The sequence below is a fragment of the Sorex fumeus genome, unplaced genomic scaffold (genome assembly GCF_029834395.1).
Source record: "Sorex fumeus unplaced genomic scaffold, SorFum_2.1 ptg000044l, whole genome shotgun sequence".
In the NCBI taxonomy this organism is placed as follows: domain Eukaryota; kingdom Metazoa; phylum Chordata; class Mammalia; order Eulipotyphla; family Soricidae; genus Sorex; species Sorex fumeus.
In genome coordinates this window covers 25,952,426-25,974,412 of record NW_026606101.1, presented here as the reverse complement: position 1 = coordinate 25,974,412, position 21,987 = coordinate 25,952,426, and the positions used below count along the sequence as shown (strand labels likewise).

General features: G+C 38.6%; 1 protein-coding gene across 2 annotated transcripts in view; it reads right to left on the bottom strand.

Moving 5' to 3' along the window:
• PLCB1 (phospholipase C beta 1) overlaps positions 1-21,987 on the bottom strand; it is a 787,019-nt gene that overhangs the window by 237,360 nt on the left and 527,672 nt on the right. For both annotated transcript variants that reach the window (XM_056121100.1, XM_056121101.1), the window contains exons 5-9: positions 20,501-20,580; positions 18,638-18,691; positions 17,376-17,451; positions 8,987-9,087; positions 3,563-3,729 (exon numbers count right to left, since the gene is read on the bottom strand). In XM_056121100.1, coding sequence (XP_055977075.1) covers positions 3,563-3,729; positions 8,987-9,087; positions 17,376-17,451; positions 18,638-18,691; positions 20,501-20,580 — 478 coding nt within the window. The remainder of the gene's footprint in view (positions 1-3,562; positions 3,730-8,986; positions 9,088-17,375; positions 17,452-18,637; positions 18,692-20,500; positions 20,581-21,987) is intronic.

The following is a 21,987-nucleotide window of genomic DNA, read 5'->3' as shown; positions in this document are numbered from 1 at the left end:
GTGGTGGGTGTGACCCCCGCCTACTGGAATTTGGAGGATCTGGGTGGAAGATGCTCGACTCCAATTCGAGTAGGCTTGGAGGTCTCGGCCCCGGAACGCGCGTGGCTTTGTCCCTCTGCCAGTACCTTCATGTGTGCGGAGAGTGGTCTCAGCATGGTGGTGGCTGGTCCTGGAGGTCTTCGGCTGCTGGAGCCCCGTTCGGGGTGGGGAGGAAAGCTTGACCCGCTCCCCTCCAAGGGGTCCCGGCGAGGGACACCCAGGCGCGGGGGCAGGAGACTGCACTGGTCTCGTCCGGGATCTGGATTTTATAGTCTCTGAGTCTTGGCCGCTGATGGGATTACACGGCGCCAGGGGGCCAGGTGGTGGGTGTGACCCCCGCCTACTGGAATTTGGAGGATCTGGGTGGAAGATGCTCGACTCCAATTCGAGTAGGCTTGGAGGTCTCGGCCCCGGAACGCGCGTGGCTTTGTCCCTCTGCCAGTACCTTCATGTGTGCGGAGAGTGGTCTCAGCATGGTGGTGGCTGGTCCTGGAGGTCTTCGGCTGCCGGAGCCCCGTTCGGGGTGGGGAGGAAAGCTTGACCCGCTCCCCTCCAAGGGGTCCCGGCGAGGGACACCCAGGCATGGGGGCAGGAGACTGCACTGGTCTCGTCCGGGATCTGGATTTTATAGTCTCTGAGTCTTGGCCGCTGATGGGATTACACGGCGCCAGGGGGCCAGGTGGTGGGTGTGACCCCCGCCTACTGGAATTTGGAGGATCTGGGTGGAAGATGCTCGACTCCAATTCGAGTAGGCTTGGAGGTCTCGGCCCCGGAACCCGCGTGGCTTTGTTCCTCTCCCAGTACCTTCATGTGTGCGGAGAGTGGTCTCAGCATGATGGTGGCTGGTCCTGGAGGTCTTCTGCTGCCGGAGCCCTGGTCGGGGCGGGGAGGAAAGCTCAACCCGCTCCCCTCCAAGGGGTCCCGGCGAGGGACACCCAGGCGCGGGGGCAAAAGACTGCAGTGTTCTCGTCCGGGATCTGGATTTTATAGTCTCTGAGTCTTGGCCGCTGATGGGATTACACGGCGCCAGGGGGCCAGGTGGTGGGTGTGACCCCCGCCTGCTGGAATTTGGAGGATCTGTGTGGAAGATGCTCGACTCCAATCCGAGTAGGCTTGGAGGTCTCGGCCCCGGAACGCGCGTGGCTTTGTCCCTCTGCCAGTACCTTCATGTGTGCGGAGAGTGGTCTCAGCATGGTGGTGGCTGGTCCTGGAGGTCTTCGGCTGCTGGAGCCCCGTTCGGGGTGGGGAGGAAAGCTTGACCCGCTCCCCTCCAAGGGGTCCCAGCGAGGGACACCCAGGCGCGGGGGCAGGAGACTCCCCCTTATTTTCATATTTTAAAACTTAGCTTACAAGCCGATGTCATCTGGGCTAGAGTATTAGCACAGCATATATAGGGCTCTTGCCTTGTATAGGGCTAACCTGAGTTCAATCTCTGGCACCCCATATGGTTTCCTAATAATTGCCAGCAGTGATCTGGGTGCAGAGCCTAGAGTAAGCCCTGAGCACCACCTGATGTAGCTCAAAACAAATAAACAAACAAAAGAACATGTCATCTAAAACTATAGATACCCTTGTGGAGTAACTTGTGGTTATTACTACAGTGACCTCTCTGGCAATCATATTTCTGTTAGCAACCTGCTGATTCTATCCTGCTTTAAAACATATATGTGTGTGTATCATACATATCACATAGGCAATTGACATATATGATATATATACACACAGACATATATCACACACATGTATATTATAACGTTGACCATTAAAACAGAAGATATTTACATCTTTTTGACAGTTTGGATATTTCATCCAATTTTTGGATTGTCTGAATTTTTATAAACCACTTGTGCAACATAAAAATTATAATAATTTCTTAATAGCTTCCAGACAATTTTGAGATATATTTCTAATACCAATTTTTAGACTATAATATTTTGTTCAAAACTTTTAACATATCAAGTCAACTTTCTTTTGCCCAAATAAAAATTTCACCAATGCAATGAGATAAAGGCTCAATGGACTGAATATTTTCCTTGGTTAAGTACAAGACACTAGTAGAATTATACAAAAAAAAAACAAACTCCAATCCCATCAAAAAATGGGAAGAAGAAATGGACAGAATTTTCCTCAAAAAATAAATACAAATGGCCAACAGGCACATGAAAAAATGCTCCACATCGCTAGTCATCAGGGAGATGCAAATCAAAACAATGAGATATCTCACACCACAGAGACTGGCACACATTCAAAAGAACAAAAGCAACCAGTGCTGGCGTGGATGTGGGGAAAAAGGGACGCTCTTTCACTGTTGGTGGGAATGCCCAGTAGATCCAGCCTTTCTGGAAAACAGTATGGACAGTCCTTCAAAACCTAGAAATTGAGCTTCCATATGACCCCGCAACATCACTTCTGGGAATATGCCCCAGGATGCAAAAAAGCACAGTAGAAATGACATCTGTACTTATATGTTCATTGCAGCACTGTACACAATAACCAAAATCTGGAAACAAACCAAGTGCCCTCGAACAGATGACTGGTTAAAGAAACTTTGGTACATCTACACAATGGAATACTATGCAGCTGTTAGGAGAGATGAAGTCATGAACTTTGCTTATAAATGGATAGACATGGAGAGTATCATGCTAAGTGAAATGAGTCAGAAAGAGAGGGACAGACATAGAAGGACTGCACTCATCTGTGGAGTATAAAACAACATAACATGAGGCTGACACCTAAGGATAGTAGATACACTAGTCAGAAAGATTGCTCCATAACTGGAAGCCTGCCTCATGAGCAAAGGGGAGAAGACAGCTGGAATAGAGAAGGGATCCCTAAGAAAATGATGGCTTGAGGAACCGGTCAAGATGGGAGATGTGTGCTGAAAGTAGATAATGGACCAAACGTGATAATCTCTCAGTATCTGTATTGCAAACCATAATGCCCAAAAGTAGAGAGAAAGAATGGGGAATACTGTCTGCCATGGAGGCAGGTGGAGGGTGGGAAAGGGGGGGTACACATGGGATATTGGTGGTGGGGAATGTGCATTGGTGAAGAGATGGGTGTTTGATCATTGTGTGACTGTAACCCAAACATGAAAGCTTGTAACTTTCTCACGGTGATTCAATAAAACTAAAAACATATTTATACATTATCTTGGTTGTAGAAACCTAGAATAATCTGCCACTTTATGGAGTTTCTAGGCAAAAATCCAAAAGAGATTTAAAGTAGTGATTTTCTTTTGTGAGAAAGATGCTTTCAGCCACTGAGAAAATTTATGGAAAGACAAAATGATCAGACTTTAAATATATATATATATATACATAAAAATAACAAAAATTACACACTAAATTAAAAACACCTACCTGTGATGTAATCAACAGCAACTTAAGGCAGAAATGTAAAGCAGGCAAAGAAATGTAGAAAACTAACCTAAGTTACATTTGATGCTGCCATTTTGCAGAGTATGACACAATTACAATCAGAAATAACAGCTTCTCTATTGTGTACAGTAAAATGGACTGACCTTTTTTGGCAAGGCTGTCGTTGGGTTCATATTTCTCAATCAAAACTTGCACTTGCTCTTGCTTTAAAGGTGGATAAAGTATTTCATTGAGCCTGGGATCTCGTTGCTTAAGGTTGATAAAATCCATCATCTGATCGACGGTAAGATATGGTTTACTTTTGGCACCACTGAAAATAGTGAAAAACCCAGAAGTTAAAATATTCTTTTCTATGAGGCCTCATTCATATAATGCATTTAGCTGTAGAGAGAAAAAAAATCCTGTCAGAGCAGTAAGAGCACTCAGTATTAAATTTCCTATCTTAAATAAGTCTTAATAACATTGTACTGTTTGACCAGAACTGCTCTTTATTTCCATGGATTACAAACATTTTTTACAATCTCCTCCACTATTTCCCAAATTCTTCAATACCAAACACAAATTCACTCTAGGAACACTGCATCTTGTTTGGACAGATCCACCATTCTAATGACCACAGAAGTACAATGGACATTAAACTAAAGTTCTGGTTCATCATATTTTCCTATCTTTTCACTTTATTACTAATTTACAAATAAATCCTAACAAAGCAGAAATCTGTTTGGGCATATTTTCCTTTTTCTGTATTTTCTCTTTCTTTCTTTCTTTCTTTCTTTCTTTCTTTCTTTCTTTCTTTCTTTCTTTTTCTTGCTCTTGGACAAAATGACTATTCTTTAGGCTTACTTTTGACTCTGCACTCAAGGGTAACTTCTGGCAGTGAGTAAGGGATCATGTGTGGTGCTGGGGATTAAAACAGGGTTGCGGGTTGCATCTGCACTTGTATGCTTATTGTGGCAGTACTGACAATAGTCAGAATCTGGAAGAAACCCAAATGCATGAGAAAAGATGACTGGTTAAAGAAACTTTGGGGGCACTACCATGGCTCCAGAAGCACAAGGACTTAATGCAGAGCCTGGCAGCTTGCAACAGAAAACTGAATGGACTATGCATTAATGCATTAATCCATGGTACCATGCCTCCCCGGGAGGGAAAGGGTGCCGTTCCTTTCTGCCTTCCCCGCTCCCCCCCTCCCCCCCAGCAAGGTGGCCGCCACCTCAGAGCTTATTGGAAAGCCAGGTATGAGCCAGCGGTGATGGGGCAACTGCAACCTCATGGGGGGTGGGGGTGGGGTTCCTGGCTCGTCTTTCATGCCCTACCGAGGTCACGAGTTGCCCCCCACAAGTGGCTCTCCAGCACGGCCAAGGCTCCAGAGCCACAGAAACCAATCTCGTAATTATCTGGCTCTTGACAGACATCCCTCCAGACTTAATAAGTAAAATATCAGAAATCCAAAATCATATGGTTCTCATAAGCAGCTACAGAAAACAAATTATTTCACTATGCCTTTTCAGCAATTCTGATTTTGGGGTGGAAACTCTAAACAATAATGGTGCATCTTTTGTTGGAGTGATGAATGTAATCAAAGTAGATAGAGAGTTAAGTAGAAATCATCTGCCTCACAGGCATTGGAAGGGGTAGGAGGAGGGTATATTGGGGTTCTTGGTGGTGAAAAATAAGTACTGGTGAAGGGAAAGGTGTTTGATCATTGTATGACCGAGACTTAAACCTGAAAGCTTTGTAAGTCTTCCCACAATGATTCAATAAATAAAAAAATAAATTAATTAATTAAAAAATAAACTTTGGTATATCTACACACACAAAGGAATACTATGCAGCTGTTAGAAAAGATGAAATCATGAAATTTGCATACAAGTGGATAGACATGGAGAGTATCATGCTAAGTGAAATGAGTCTGAAATAGAAGGACAGACATAGGAAGATAGCACTCATTTGTGGGATATAAAGTAACATAATAGGAGACTAACACCTAAGATTAGTAGAGATAAGAGCCAGGAGGATCACTCCATGGCTTGGAAGCAGATCTCATGTGCTGGGGGGAAAAGCAACTGGGATAGAGAAGGGACCTCTAAGTAAAAGATGGTTGGAGGGCTTGTTCAGGATGGTAAAGGTATACTGAAAGTAGACTGTGGACCAAACATGATGGCTGATTATTACCTGTGTTGCAAACTATAATATAAAAGAGAGAGGGGGAAGAGAGAGAGAGAGAGAGAGAGAGAGAGAGAGAGAGAGAGCGAGAAAGAGAGAGAGAGAGTGCCTGCCAAGGAGGCAAGGTGGTGGGAAGGGGTGGGGTGGCAGGAGAGATAGTGGGAACATTGGTGGTGAATGGGCACAGGTGGAGGGATGGGTACTTGAACATTGTATGACCAAAATGTAATCATGCAAACTTGTAAGTCTGTAACTGTCTCTCATGGTGATTCATTAAAAAAAAACAAAACAAAACCCAGAGTTGCTGTGCAAGTCAAGCATCTTAAATCCTGTACTATCTCTCTGGTCCCAAGAGATATTTTATCACTTTCCCCTCCTTTTTTGATTTTGGGCCATACATAGCAGTGCTTAAAGTCTACTCATGGCTTGTTGCTTTGAGGTCATTCATATAAATGCTAGGGGACATATAGTAAGCAATGCTAGGGATCAAATTTGAGCTTCCTGTGTGCAAAACATGAACTCTATAGCCTGCTGAAATACCTCTCTGACCCACAATGTATATTTTTGAAGTATTCTTTATCGACAGTTTGATATAATAGTTCTCCAATATAATGTGAATCAACTAACTTTCCTAGTTCAATCCTTCCAGCAACTCAAAGACAAATTCAATGGCATAACTATCATAATTATTAATAAACAGTAATGGCAATGAGCATTGAAAAGTAAGAATATCTAATGCCTTCCTCAGAAGCATTGTGCTTATCTATCATATAAAGAAATCTTAATTTTTTTAATCAATTTTGAATTGCTTTTCAGTCACCACATAGGTTTCGATATAGCAAAACATTGCTATTTTCCAACATTTCCAACATTCTCAGTGCTTTGGTTCTTCTCTCTCTTTCTCTATTTTCCTTCATATTCTGTAAGTAATGTCTATATAAGTTCAAACTTAAAAGTAAATACATTTTTGCCATGGAGTTTTCTTAGTAATACAAAATTTTAATTTCCTTAATGCAGTTCGCAACTGCAAGCAAACGTTCGAGCTCGCAAAGCAGTGCAGAGAAGCAATATGGAAGACCTCAAAGAGAGAAGAGCAGCTAGTGCTGGCAGATGCAGCAGAAGCTGGGAAAAGCATTCGCAACACCTGCCTGTCCTTCGCCAACTACAAGACCAAGATAACTGCCCTCCTACGTCCTGATGGATCTATCACATCTTCCAGAAGGACAATGGAGAGATTATCCATGATTTCTATTCGTATCTCTTAGATAACCACGTCCACCTGCCCATATACCAAATTCCACAGGATGGATATGTTGTTCAAAATGTTCTCCTTTCCAAAATCCGACACATCATTTCATTGGTAAAGAAGTGAACATCACCTGGCCCAGACAAGGTCAGACCCAAACACCTGAAGAACCTGTCTTCAGTACTCAGCAATACGCTGGCTCAGCTCTTCACACGCTACCTGTCTGAATGCAAGATTCCGTCCCAAAGGAAAATCAGCAGACTGTACTACTGTACAAGAAGGGAGACATCAACGACATTGGCAACTATCGCCCAATCTGTCTGTTGTCTGTTGTCTACAAGCTGTTCACTCGAGTCATCCTGAATAGGATTGGCAGAACACTAGATGAAGGACAACTATGTGAACAAGCTGGGTTCTGCAAAGGATTCAGCATGATCGACTATATCCACATGATAACCAAGCTCCTTGAGGTTTCTCGGGAGTTCAAGATGCCACTCTGTCTAACGTTCATTGATTTAAAGAAGGCCTTTGATTCTGTTGAGGCTGAAGTGGTCATAGAAGCTCTAGCCAAACAGGGTGTTCAAACTCAATACATCAGGATCCTCCGTGAGCTGAACTACGGATTCACTACCAGGATCTCACCGTTCTACAAGGAAGTGATCATCCATGTCAAGAGAGGGGTTTGGCAGGGTAATACCATTTCACTGAAGAGTGCCACCCTCAAGAATGTGGGATGGGGGGTGGGGGGTGGGAGGGATGCTAGGACCCATGGTGGGGGAGGATGAGCACTGGTGGAGGGATGGGTAGTTGATCATTGTATAACTGAAACACAAGCACAAAAATTTATAAGTCTATAACTATACCTCATGGTGTTTCACTAATAAAAAAATGATAAAAAAAAGAATGTCATGCGACGACTGGAATGGGAAGGAATGGGAGTGAAGATAGACGCTTGGCAATGACACCACCACCACCTCTGCTTCACTGATGACATCGTTCTAATAACACCAAACATTAGCCAAGCGGCACAAATGCTGGCCGACTTTGACCATGATGTGGAAAGGTTGGACTACAGCTGAATCTCACGAAGACAATGTTTATGAGAAATAGACTCGTTCCTGACGTTCCATCTGCTCTCAATGGAATGAACCTCTCCGAATGCAACACTTAAGTGTACCTAGGTTGAGAAGTAAACATGACAAATGACCTGTCACCCGAGTTGCGCAGGAGGAAGAGAGCGGCTTGGAATGCCTTCAAGAGCTTCGAAGAAATAGCTAAGAGGATTAAGAACCTCCGGCTCTGGGCACATCGCTTTGATTTCACTGTTCTTCCTGCATTAACATACACCTCAGAGACCTGGGCCCTATGCAAACTGGATGAGAATGCTATTCGGGTCTCCCAAAGAGGAATTGAAAGAACTATGCTTAGAGTATCATGCTTCACTCAAATGAGAGAAAGAATCCAAAGATTTGACCTCCATCGACTGTCAAGAATCAGGGACGCTGTCTCATTTGCCAAGGAGTCGGAAATCAGATGGGGTGGACACATAATGCGATTTGAAGACAACCACTGGACTACAGCCATTATTGATTGGATTCCACGGAATGTCAAAAGATCACATGGCCGCCCACCTACGAGCTGGTCAGACTTCTTTGTCAAGGCCCTGAATGATCAGTTTGAGGCTCTTCGTGTTCCTAAAACAAGAAGATGCTACTGGGCTACATTAGCATGTGATAGGGTCGAATGGAGATGTTACTGGCGCCTGCTCAAACAAATTGATGAGTAATGGGATGTCAAGTGATCAAATGATCAATGTAGTTCAGAAAGACAAAATGACTTGTTCCAGTTCACTGTTTTTTACTCTAATCGATTTATCTCCTCTCAGACAAGATTCTGCCCTGTTGATAATCTTCAGGACTCAATGAGCATCCTGAGGATACAAAACCAAATACTGTATACAAATACACCCAGTAACAAATCACAGGAAACTTCACTTGATACAACACCTCAGCTCAGGAGTGAGAGGTACAGGATTATCTCCAACCAACCATGCACAAGTCCTGCATTCAATATGGTGTATGTAAAGATTGAATCCCGCCCCCCCCCCCCCAATACTGTAAGGACCACTGAAAACTGAATTAATATGTTCTCTTACAATTCAGAAAAGATGTTATCAATTTCAGGTCGAGGGCAAAGGTTGTTCAGGAACACTCTGTATACTTCTGGAGTGAAATCTTCTTGAGGTATTGAATCATTCTGTGAAATAAAACAACAAGGTCAGTAAATTTTTCTCACACTATCTTCCTTTCACTGTTTTTATCTCCTTTTCTTCCTTCTCTCCATCTTTCTTTCTTTCTTTCTTTCTTTCTTTCTTTCTTTCTTTCTTTCTCTCTCTCTCTTTCTTTCTTTCTTTCTTTTTTCTTTCTTTCTTTATTTCTTTCTTTCTTCTTTTTTTCTCTTTCTTCCAGAAGGTCAGGGTAAATACTCAGAAAATATATGAGATCACCCACAGAGTTCATTCTGAAACTGGCTTTGAGGTATAAAATATCTTGTTTTCTCTATTTTGTTCTTATTGAAAAATTTAATAGTTTTTTTTCTTTCTTATGGTATGAAAGGCAATTTCTTAATAATATGCAACCAATACCCTTAGGAATAAGATAAATGGACTAAATAACTACACAGAAGAGGGTCTATGTAGCAGCTTTTTTAGGTGGTTTTTGAAATGTTCTGTTAAGATACAGTCGATAAAATAAATTCATCATTTTAACTAGCTTTGCATGTAAAAGTTAGTGGAATAAAGGACATCTGCATTGTTTGTGTAAACATGTTTATTTATATTTACAGTGTTTATGTTTGTCAAATTTTTACATAAAATTTTTAAATGGTAAAGTAATCTTTTTCTGGTGGAAAATATTTTTAGAAGAAAGCAAATATTGAAATTTTGTTTTTTTCTTTAATAATGTTCCTTCTGCTTTAGATTATCTGCTAAATTGTAAAATATTTTTAATAAGTAAGCCCAAGTTATTATTTCTCATGATTCCTCTTGTTTCTATTGTTTGGGTAGCAAGTCATTCATTTCAAAAGTCACTTCTATGACTTATTTTTTTGTTTTGTTGGGCTACCATGGAAACCGGAAGCATGTATTTAAGCCTTTGTTAACAGGAAGGACATTCTTCATGCTGTTTTCTTACTTCAGGTATGTGTTTATATAATTATTTTTATTTTATGTGCTTAAACTAATGAAAACACCCTTCCATGTTACCATATTAACGTTTTTATAGTAATTTTTATAGAAATAACTAAAAAATAACTGATTACTGTCTGAAATGCTTGCTGGGAGATAAGAGAATTTAGCTCACCACTTGGCAAGTAGCAATGGCTCCATATTTGTAAAATGAACAAATAAAATTATATTTCCTTAACTAAATCTGATTTTTTAGATGTTTTTGAAATAACAAACCTGCATCATTGTACATAGAAAGATACTTTTTACTATGAAGTTTAACTGCTTCAAAACCAACTCAATTAATGAGCACCAATAGCCAATTTCAAGAACAATGGGAATATCACTTAGATTATTTTTGTTATTCTGTCTACAATCTAAAACAGGTTAGATTCCCAAATTTCCATTTGATTCATAAGATGAAAATTTTTACAAGTAAGCACAAGTCATTAATTCTCTTGAATCCTCTTGTTTTTATTGTTTGGGGAGCAAGTCATTCATTTAAAAGTCACTTCTATGATTTTTTTTTGTTGTTGTTTAGATGGGCTGTCCAAGAATGGACAGATTTCCTCTGCCTCCTTTCGTTTGAGTTAGATACGCAAGTCTCTTTAATTTGTCTATACAGCTGGAAATAATCCTCTCTAATCTGTTCTTTAGGTGAAAGACACATAGAAGACTTAAAAATCTTGATTAAAAAAATCAGTTTCCAGAAAATATGACTACTGCATTGCATTGGCCAATTACAACACTACTGGTCAATTCATACATTAGTCTTTATTAGATTTTTTTGATCTCTGATATCTTATCCCATTTTCTGTACTATTTAGAGTCTATCCCACTTCCTCACTCCAACTCACCTAGTACAAACACAATAGATATTCTTCACGGAAGATTTGGAACACCCCCTGTGGCACTTAAGGGCTAATGCCACAAGGTGTCAGGGACTAGGGAAGAGTTGGTCAAAGCCAAATGCCATAATCCCTGTTAAATCTCTATGGCTCTATAAATATATATTTTGGAAGAATGTTAATAATTGTCTTCTCTCTTTTAATGACCTAATTCATTTTTTTCTGCTTTCAGTTAAAATCCCTTCCACTGGGAGTTTTTTTCTTCCCATCAGCTGGATTTTTGTCTTTCATCTGTGCTTCATACATCACACCTTATGAATTTAAATGCTAAACTCATTTAACTATTATTCTCACAGATAAAAGTTCTCATTATTCTTTGCTATTTACAGATCTACCAAAGCTAAGGCATGTACATTACTTGTTAATTGGTCTCACTCAAGAGTGTAACAGTGTGCAAGTAAATATTTAGTAATTGAATTAATGTGAATTATGAACAAAGTGGAACTTGTGGATACTCACGTGTGACCTATTTCTCAAAGATAAGATTCAACTAGTCATTTTATATAAGATCCAAACATGTGATATAGAACACATGGTTCACTAAAAGTCAAAACATTATTTATTTACCAATTGTGAATGAAGATCCGCTAAAAGGAATATTATAAATAATCTGATTCAACAGTTTTACTATAAGTTAGAGGTAACCACATAGAAAAAAGAAAAACATTTTCATACAGTTCATTTCTTTTGTTCATATTTTACTTGTACAACTTAACCAATGAGGATACTCAAGTCTCTAATGTTAGTGGGTGAAAATGGGAGAGAAAATATCTTGTTGAAAGGAATTAAGATAAGCACCAACAGAATCTTAAGTGAAAGGGCATGAGGAGATACTCAGAGAAAATATAGGCTATTACTAATAGCTTACATTTCATATATACATTTCATATTCATATATTTGAAATTCACAAATCTTATTCATACATTTTCTCCTGAATTTCATAATTTCAAATCTGGCATACAGATTTATGTTTCCTGTATGATCATATTTAACGTTCAAGTACTCTTCCTGACCATGTTAAAGATGACATTTTTCCCACATTTCAAAACTACCTTTAAATACTCTCATTTTAACATTTCACATATTTATAAATATTTCAATATTTCTGATTTTCAAGAAGACTAAAGTTTTTGATCTTGTTATTTTGGGTGAGGGTCACACCTGGTGGTGTTCAGGGTACCATATGTAGTGCCAGAGATTAAATCAAACAAAATGTACTGCCTCTCTGTCCCCTTGACAAAATTTTTGAGAAAATTATTGATATCTTAATAATTCTGGCTACCCAGATTGATGCATGCTATATTATAGACAATATTTGTGGGATAGGTACAGGAGCAAGATTTCAAGTTTCATGTCCTGAGTCCAGGACCATATCAGAAATCCAATACAAACATGTCAGTACTTGTTATAGTTACCAGGACTTGGAGGGGGCGGGTAAGAATTAAAGAGGGCAATAGAGCCTGAATCAAGCCCATTTATTAGAGAAACTGAAAAGTATTAACAAACTTAAAAATATGACATTGCTTTAAACCCACAGTTATCTTCAAAGAATTCCCAAAGGCAAAGCTGAAAAAAAAAAAAACAACAGCACTAAAACACCTTGATGGTAAAAATGGTGGTTTTTGCATTTCTAGATTTTATTGAACTGGTTATGATGCAGTCACTATGTCATATTAAAAAAAACAGGGAGGAAATAGTCAGAGACTAATAAGGTTAATTATTTGTTGGGTTCTTATTGTATTCCAAACAAAAAGCACTATGGATTTTACTTTAATGCTCTCATTTAATCCCGTCAATTCTGTGAAGCTGGTATGGATAGTGACTCCTTCATACAGACAGGAACATGAAGACCTGGGTGATCAGCAAACTTTTCTCTGATAATTTCTGACTAAGAAGGAATAGGAACTATATTTTGAATTTAGTCACTTTGATTCCATAATAGAGGCTAAACCTAAAACCTAAATATTCCATCAGTTTGGAATGTGGTTTCTAATTTTTCTAATATTTTTTATGGGTTTCTGGGCCATACTTGGAAATATTCAAGTGTACTCATGGACTCCACACTCAAGGATTACTCCTCATGGGGCTCAGAGGACCGTTATGGGGTTGCTGGAGATAGAATCTGGGTCGAACTCATGCAAGGCAAGCTTCTTACATATTGTCTCTCTCTCTGGCTCTGGTTTCTACTTTTAAACTTTATTTCTAGATAATTTGCTAGTAAACTGGAATTTATTTTCTTAAAACGCTACTTAAACATATTAATTTTATTCAAATGTCTTTATTCTCTAATGAATAAAGTCCACACATAGACTTTAGTGCTATAAATAAAATGATTAATTTTCATTACATTCAGAAATTCAAACTATCCTCAACATTTTATTCTAAAATTATACAAAATAAGTGTAAGTCATAGAGTGCAAGATAATTACAAGTAAACTACTCATAATGAACTAAATTCATAAACTGATTTGAAAATGGAATTACAATATTAGAATTTTAGAGAATCAGAGCTGTACAAATGATTATACTTCTGCTTTATATTTAAGATATAAGACACAGGAGAAAATGTTACAGTTATTTTGGAAGAATTCTTTTATGACTAATTTTCATAGTATTATTTAGTAAAATATATGGTTTTCTTTCAATTTAAAATAATCACTATTTTACGTCTCAGTGCTCAGCATTTACTCCCATGGTAAGGGATCAGTGTGGCGATGCTCAGGGGACCATATGGGGTGCTGGAGATGGACCCAGCTTGGCTATATGTAAGGAAAGCACCTTATCCACTGATCTGTTTTTTAGGCTCTTATGTACATATTCTTTACTATGATAGATATTATTACTTAAAATCCATAAAATAAGTCCTTAACTTTTTAATTTTAATGCATTTATAACCAGACCATGACAACACTACAATTCCCAATGTCACGGAGTTATTTTCAAGTCCCTAAATCCTAATTCAAAGAGAATTTGGTAAAAAACTACTTTGGTTTACAGAAAGATTATAAGTTGTAATTTTTTAATATGGAGAGACATTCACAGTTCTCACTGGAAAATATATTTATATTATTGTTTGAAGGACAGTGATTACTTTCTCTCTCGATACAGTCCTATTTTTAACAATGCAGGTAACATTGGCAGAAACTGTACTCTGTACAGAAGTACCCACTAAAGGAATGTGTTATTCCAATGGATCACGTCAGCAGCCGGGATACATGTTCAAGCACATTTAATTATTCCTAACAATGTGCACAAAGATAATGTCTAAAAAAATCTCAACCGGATATCCACTGTGTTTCTGGTAACGTATCTATTTACAGAACACAATTAAATCTAGTTTGAATGACCACTGGCTATTCAATGAGGCTCTCAGACATACTATTTTATCTACCACCTATAAAGACTTTTTTTTGTGGGGTGTTTGAAACACCTCCTGTCAATACATCCAGAACATCTTTACTAATTATTCTATATTTCTAGAGCCATTGTTCTGAAGGTATGAAACTACAACAAGGATTTAAAATACAGTTTACTTATGGAATTCTTTATTTCTTAGCTTCCAAACACCTTGGTTTTTAATGTGTTTTTAAGCATTCCAATTTTATAAGTCTTCCAAGGATACTTTAAGTAAAGATCTTTCAAATATTCATGATGGGGATTTATGATATATTTTTTAAAAATCTGTCAGTTTTCAGAAAATTAATATAAAAGCTAAAGAGAAATACTTTTTTGATATAAACATTATTCCTGGTATTAAATCTCATTGTCCTTTTAAAATGTCTCCAATTGACACTGGACTGAAAGTGTGAGCCTATAGCAGACACAATGAATCATAAAAAAGTCAGTTTATATTTAATGACTAACACACACATGGTCCTCCCGTTGTTCATCAATTTGCTCAAGCGGGCCCAGTAATGTCTCCATCATGAGACTTGTTGTTACTGTGTTTGGCATATCGAATACTTCACGGGTAGCTTGCCAGGCTCTGCCGTGCGGGCAAGATACTCTTGGTAGCTTACCGGGCTCTCCAGGAGGGGCAGAGGAATCGAACTCCGGTCGGCCATGTTGGCCGCTTGTAAGGTAAATGCCCTACCGCTGTGCTATTGCTCGGCCTTTTGGCTAAGATCAAGTGTAGTAAGTTTAATGACTAAATTTTCAAAATTAAATTGTTCAGAAAATTGCAAATTACAGAGAATGGGTTAATGGATTTGATTTTCTATTCCATTTCCTTCTCTATGCCTTCTTCTCATATAGATAAATTTATAATAATTGTTTAAGTTTTTCATCATTTTAACTTTTACATAGTATGGTAAAACCAGGAACAATTAGAAAGAAAAAAAAGTAATTCTTTCTAAGTTAATCTCTTACACTTTCTTTTTCTGCTCACAACAATGGTCTTGAGGTCAGGAAATAGTTCATCAGGTCAGAAGCACATGCTTTACATACAGTGGACCCTCGTTTGAACCACGGCATCACAAGTCTCCTGCTATGTCCAGAACTGTAGGATGCATTGTTTCTTGGCCTAGAACTGAGCCATTCAGCCCGGGTGACTGAATATCCTAGAAAGCAATCTCTGGGCTCCCTGACATTGTTCCCCCCAAATACCTCCCCGAACAGTGGTTGTTTTGTTTCCAAAACAGGTAAAGAGACTTTTCCCCCCTTTTAACAAATAAAATTGGTTTACTACACTGTACATATTTTAGAAGTATGGTTTCAAATTCTTTTCAGCAACTGGACTTAGTATATAACGTCTACTTTTCTCTGAAATGCACTGCTTATTCTCCATGGCAGTACTTCATTCTTACTCTCATTCATTCCTGTGAATATATACATATGTCAGGTAATATGTTTATTGACTGGCACTGCCAATAAATCTCCAGTCCTGGGATCCTGGGATTTCATTTTGTTCACTGTCATTTCCTTTGTACTTGCGGGCTTCTAAAAAGAGCTATGAAATATTGAGTCAAGACAGGACCTTAATGGCTATATTTTTCCTTACTCACAAAAGAGCAATAATGAGTATGTTCAATCATTTCATTTTCCTTATCAAAGGGAAGGTTAAATGTTCGGGGGAGGCTTTCCACAATTCTATCCAGTGTTTACAACACCACGAATTTTTTTCCACCAATAACAGGAAACTGATAATGGAGTGGCACTATTTTTCTTCCCTCTTACCTTATTTTCCGAAGTGTATTCACAAAAAGGAACTGACTGGTGAATTTAAGAATAGCACTATACACTTTTTAATAATTTAATCATACGTTTAAGAATGGCGTCTCAATCTTCATTCAGAGCAACTTGAACATTGTCAATGCCTTTCAAGAGGTTCCTTGTTTCTTCCTGTAAGTGCCATCCTTGGCAAAATGTTTACTTGTTGCTTAGATAGCACTGTCCTCATGTTGTTCATCGAGTTGCTCGATGCGGTCACCAGTAACGTCTCCATTGTGAGACTTGTTGTTACTGTGTATGGCATATCAAATATGTCACGGGTAGCTTGTCAGGCTTTGCCGTTGGGCAAGATACTCTAGGTAGCTTGCCAGGCTCTCCAAGAGGACAGAGGAATTGAACCGGATCGGCCACATGCAAGGCAAACACCCTACTGCTGTGCTATCGCTCTGGCCCTGTTGCTTAGATACTAGGAAAAAAATAATTTGTAATAGAAAGAAGAGCTTACATATAGCGTGAGATAAGGTTTTATGCAATAGACTTAGTTCTAGAAATGATGGCAAATGGTTATTTCAGAGACATACATATAGAAAGCAAATATTTTATTCGAGTTGGCTTACTTAGTTAAGTGCCTTGAAATATGGGGAAATTTATGAAGGGAAAATTTAAGCAAGTTAAAACATGTTAAAATATGTTCTACATGGGGAGATTCAAGCAAGTAACATGCTTATTCTCTCATTTACCACAAAATGACCAAAGTAGGTGGTCTCCATTTTTTTTATCCTGTTTTACCCTCAGTAAAGTTTTTTGATCACAGTCCTCTAGAATATGCAATATATTTACTTATAAACACACACTACCCAAGTCTCAATTTATAGTTATAAACATAAAACTAAAAGTTCTAAAAATTGTATGATAAAATTAGTATTTCAAATATTTCTACCCAACATAATTAATGGGCTGGAGTGATAGCACAGCGGTAGGGCGTTTGCCTTGCATGCAGTCAGCCCGGCTGAACTGGGTTCGAATCCTCCAACCCTCTCAGAGAGCCCGGCAAGCTACCGAAAGTATCTCACCCGCATTGCAAAGCCTGGCAAGCTACCCGAGTTACCCCTGTGTATCGCCAGGTGTGACCCAAAAAGAAAAAAAAGATAGGAATTAAGAAATTACTGGGGGCAGTAAGTATTTTAGCATGACTATTTGCAGGATCTTCACAGTGCTAATTTTGGAGAGACAAAATACTTACCCTGGACGATGGAAGACTACAAGCCTCTAAAGCAGTTTCAACTCGTTTCCGGTCTGCTGAAAACAAGCGGTATATGCTGTGCAGTGAAAACAGAACCAGAGAGAAAGATTTAAAAGCAAATTCGTGCAAAAAAAAAAACACCTGTTGATAATACCAATGACAACCATCCCATTGAATCAAACCTTTCTCATCATTCGTCTTTTAAGCGGTTAAAGATACCAAGTCACATCTGTGTTCTGAAAGATCTGGGTATACTTTTTCAAATCAAACTATCTAATCTACATGTCAGTATTTTGTTACAAAGGTGACAGTCTGATTAAAACACACTCTATGACATGGACTCTAATATGAAACCCTAAATTAACTTATTTAATAACTCTCATTGTTGCTACTTCTTATGCTCCACATTGCTAATAATCATAAGATCTAAATTTTAAGTCTTTTATTAAAAGAAGCCCACTGATGCCTTCTAAGTAAAGGATTAAAGATTCTTGACTGTGTATGGTTTACAGATGCGCTTTCTTTGGTCAGTAATTTGGTTTTAAAAAAGTTGGAGGGGCTGGAGTGATAGCACAGTGGATAGGGCATTTGCCTTGCATGAGGCCGACCTAGGTTTAATTCCCAGCATCCTATTTGGTCTCCTGAGCACCACCAGGAGTAATTCCTGAGTGCATGAGCTAGGAGCAACCACTGTGCAATGCCAGGTGTAAACCAAAAAGAAAAAAAAAGTTGGACTGAAATAATATGGTAGAGTTGAGCTGCTGTTGTCTCCTATGGTTGGGTTTCACTGTTCACTTTTTCGCCAATGTAATTCCTCCGCATGACTTCTGCTGACATTTAAGTTTACAATCCCAGTTTTAAATCCATGTCATTTTGATATGAAGAGCCACCAATATCGCTCCATTTCCATTCCATGTACATATCTGAACCTCTGACTGTCTTAAGGCTGAACTTCCCCTTCTCCCCCCAACCCAACACACAGACACAGAAACACACACACACACACACACACACACACACACACACAACCCTCTCCTAGTTTGCTGTCTCTTAAAAATGACACCACAGGAAATCAATAACCTGGGAATGACTTTAAGGAAACTAGCTATAATTTACATGAACATGGGCATGAAGAGGAAGAGGTTACCAAGCATTTCTGGGCTCCTGAGAGGGCCCAAGAAGAGGCAAAACACAGTCATGACACGGGTTCAAATCTTGGAGAAAACAGAAAATGAACAATGCGAAATGTTCTACTAGCTTACTTTTTGAGAGGAATGCGCCCTTCTGGAGTGACTTGCAGTTTAAGTTTAGTATAGCTGTTGGAGAAGCAGAAAAGCAAGTGTTTAATTTTTAAGGAGTTTTTATTGAAAAATAAAATTCCCAGCATAGGATGTGTACACTATTTTGTCAGTTTTCCACTGTCTGAATGTCTGCGATTGGTACCCAGCTTAAGAACCAGAATTTCAGTACTTGCCAGCAGTCCCACCTCTTGTTTCCCCTTCCAGGGCCCACTTCCCAGAAGGAACCATTGTCTCAACTATAAACAAAATCACTTTGGTTTTGTGGGGTATTATTTTTTCCCTGGTTTTTACAATCTATATAAATGGAATCTCATTATTTTATGTTTGGATACTTTCAATCAACATTACATTGTGAGATTCATCGATATTTTTGTTTACGGTGGAATATTATCAACTCTACTGCAGATTAGTATTCCTTTGGGTGAAAATAATAAATCAATTTGTCTGTTCAACTGCTTTTTCACGTGTGTATAGAGAAGGAGCAAGAGAAATTTCAAAACTTCTGACAGGCTGCAGACTGGAGCTGTAATTTTTTGAAACTGCACATGCTATTCTACAGGAACATACATGTTTAGGGGTCCACACCATAGGCAGGGAGCTAGTCTAGGGATACAATTACAGAACATAGATGTTAGTAGGAGACAATAAATAACGAACTAAATACTTAATCAAATGTATCATGTGCCATATTTCTGGTAAAATATTTATCTTTGTGTCCACTTTCCCCGATAATTTTTGGCAAAATAGACATTCTAGAATGTTTGCTAGATGAAGGAAAATAAGAACAAACTTTTAATTCTTTTAATTATTTAAAAAAATAATTTAAAGAGAAATAAAGAAAAGGGGGAGGGCATGCCAGGAAAAATCTCAAAGTGACAAAATAAAATTTCTTATTTCCCAGGGATCATAGGAAAAATAATTTAAGTGACAAATTTAAGTGAAACATGAATAAGACCTGTGAAGTACTAATGAAGAGCGAAGTGAATTTACATGAAAGTAATAAGGAAAGATAGTCTGGTGTCCTGACTTTTAAGAGGCATGTCTTACAGAATAGGGAAAAAAGAAACTTGTGGATAAAACAAAAGGTCACAAAGTAATGTTTCTGCTTATGGTTTTATTTATAGGCTTCCCACCTGCTGGACAGCTTCGGTTTTCAAAGGAAACTCTCCTTGCTGCTGATTTGGCAAAAATCATAACTTTCCCCCTCTCAAATTTAGAAATCAGTCGAGTCCATAATGATTGGCAAATCCTGTGTTGCTTTACTTTGCTTTTTCCTCTCATCCTGTTCTTTCCCATGTATCCTTTCTCCTCTTTCTTATTCAAAACTATAGGGGTAACTTGCTCCAAGCAATGGAATAAGGTTCGCCATCTACTGATGTAGACAGGCAGAGAAGTTATTGGAGTGTCTATCAGAGTCTAAGACTCCACAGACGTGAGTGCCATATGTTGTTCATTCTCTTTTTGAATTAATCACGGGTATGATACAAGCAGATGTAGAAGTAGATTCGTGAAATTAATAATTTTTGGTTCTGGGCACAACTGCCAGGATTTGGAAGTGTCTCCATGCTGTGCGTCCAAAGCACTGACATTCAAGGGAGCTCGGCCTAGTCATAACACGGATGTGCAGCTAAGAGCAAAGAGCAATCTTTCTTGGAAGTCTTCCAGTTCCAAACAGTAGAGGCATCAGTTCTCCAACAAACCTCGAAGGGAAATTTATGTTTATCAATGTAAGATGCCAGTGCAGCATAAACAAAGACTGACAAAGGAGAAAGGAAACTGACTCAGAAGCAACACCCCATTTGCAATAAAATTCAAGTGACTTACGCTTTTTCCAGAAATGCATCTCTGGACATGTTCTGGGCCAGAAGATTTGTTGCCAGGCTGAAAACCTCGTTTGTCCATTCCTGGAAAATGTAAATTACACTTGCATGAACTTAAGTACAGCTTAGTCATTAAACACATTTTATGGGGGCTACCAGGAAGCCATATTTATTTAATTTGTAGGCTTCAAAATACATCCCCCCGATCTTTTTTTTGGGGGGGGGGTAAAAAATGTCACCGTTATATTCAAATGACCATGTAATTACTCCACTCTGAAGGAATGTTCTTTACCTATAAATCAATGTTTTCTGCCTTTAAAAACATCCACAGAATAGGAAAGAAATAGGATAGTAAACTGGCACACTGCCTTTCAGTAACCAAATGCATTTTATTATTTTCCTTAAATGATAAATGGGTAATATATTATAAATAAAAGTTTAAGTTAGAGTCAAATTTATCACACTACCAATAAAATCTTTCTATTTTACTGTTCAAATCAAAGCAGCTATACAGGCGCTCTTTAAATGCTAATTGAAATTCTCTAAACCGGTTGCAGATAGAAGGGTCACATATCCAGTCCCCTTCCTCTCCACAACTCTCAGTCTATCCCTCGGTGATCTTCTAATCTGTATTTTCACTCACCAATGATATCGTTTGACTTTTAAGAAATGGAAACCTGCACTAATCATTGTAGCAGCACAATAATCAAGCTGTGGGCAAGTGGAATGTCTCCGAGTTTATATTCCATGCTAAATCTTCTGAAAAAGAATTGACTTCTTTTTTTCTCAACAACTCCACAATTATTTTCTGAATATTCAAATTTGGGCAAACTGGTGATCTAGGGACAAACTATGAAAAGCTATTCTAAGACTGGGTTTACAGAGCAAGAGTATAATCTTACTTACTTACTTCCGATGCAAATAAAGATATTACTTTAGTTATTTGCTTGAAAAAAACCTAAAAGCCCTGAAACCAGTTATATGAAGAATATAATGGCTAAAACAATAGGCCTAGGGCAGCTTAAAGCAGCGTCCAGTCATCACAAGAATATGACATATACTTGGCTGAAGGGGAGACAGATTTTACCCTGAAGTTTTCTTATAAATCCAGTGCTGAGAGCTACTTAGTTTAGCAGTGGAAAGAGAGCTTCTTATTTAATCTGTAAGGTTTATTTTTCTCCTTTCAGAGATGAGGTTCTGATGAGTCCCACTTAGCTTGATTCAACCCCTGCTATTAAAACCCAGAATGAAGGTTCTTCAGTGACATTTTCAGCTTGTGATCAATCTTTCCTCATGAAGGGACAGCGAAGACCCAAAAGTAGAAAAAGAGAGAGATCTAAAGGTCAAGTTTCACGGTGTTTCATCTGGAGCTTAAATTTACATGTTTGTATCTTATATCTGGAGACCATTTTTTTTTAAAAATTCTCTCCTCACCGCTTCCTGGGCAGTTAATGAGAAGTCAGTCTTGACTCCATTAAAATGTTGTTTTTG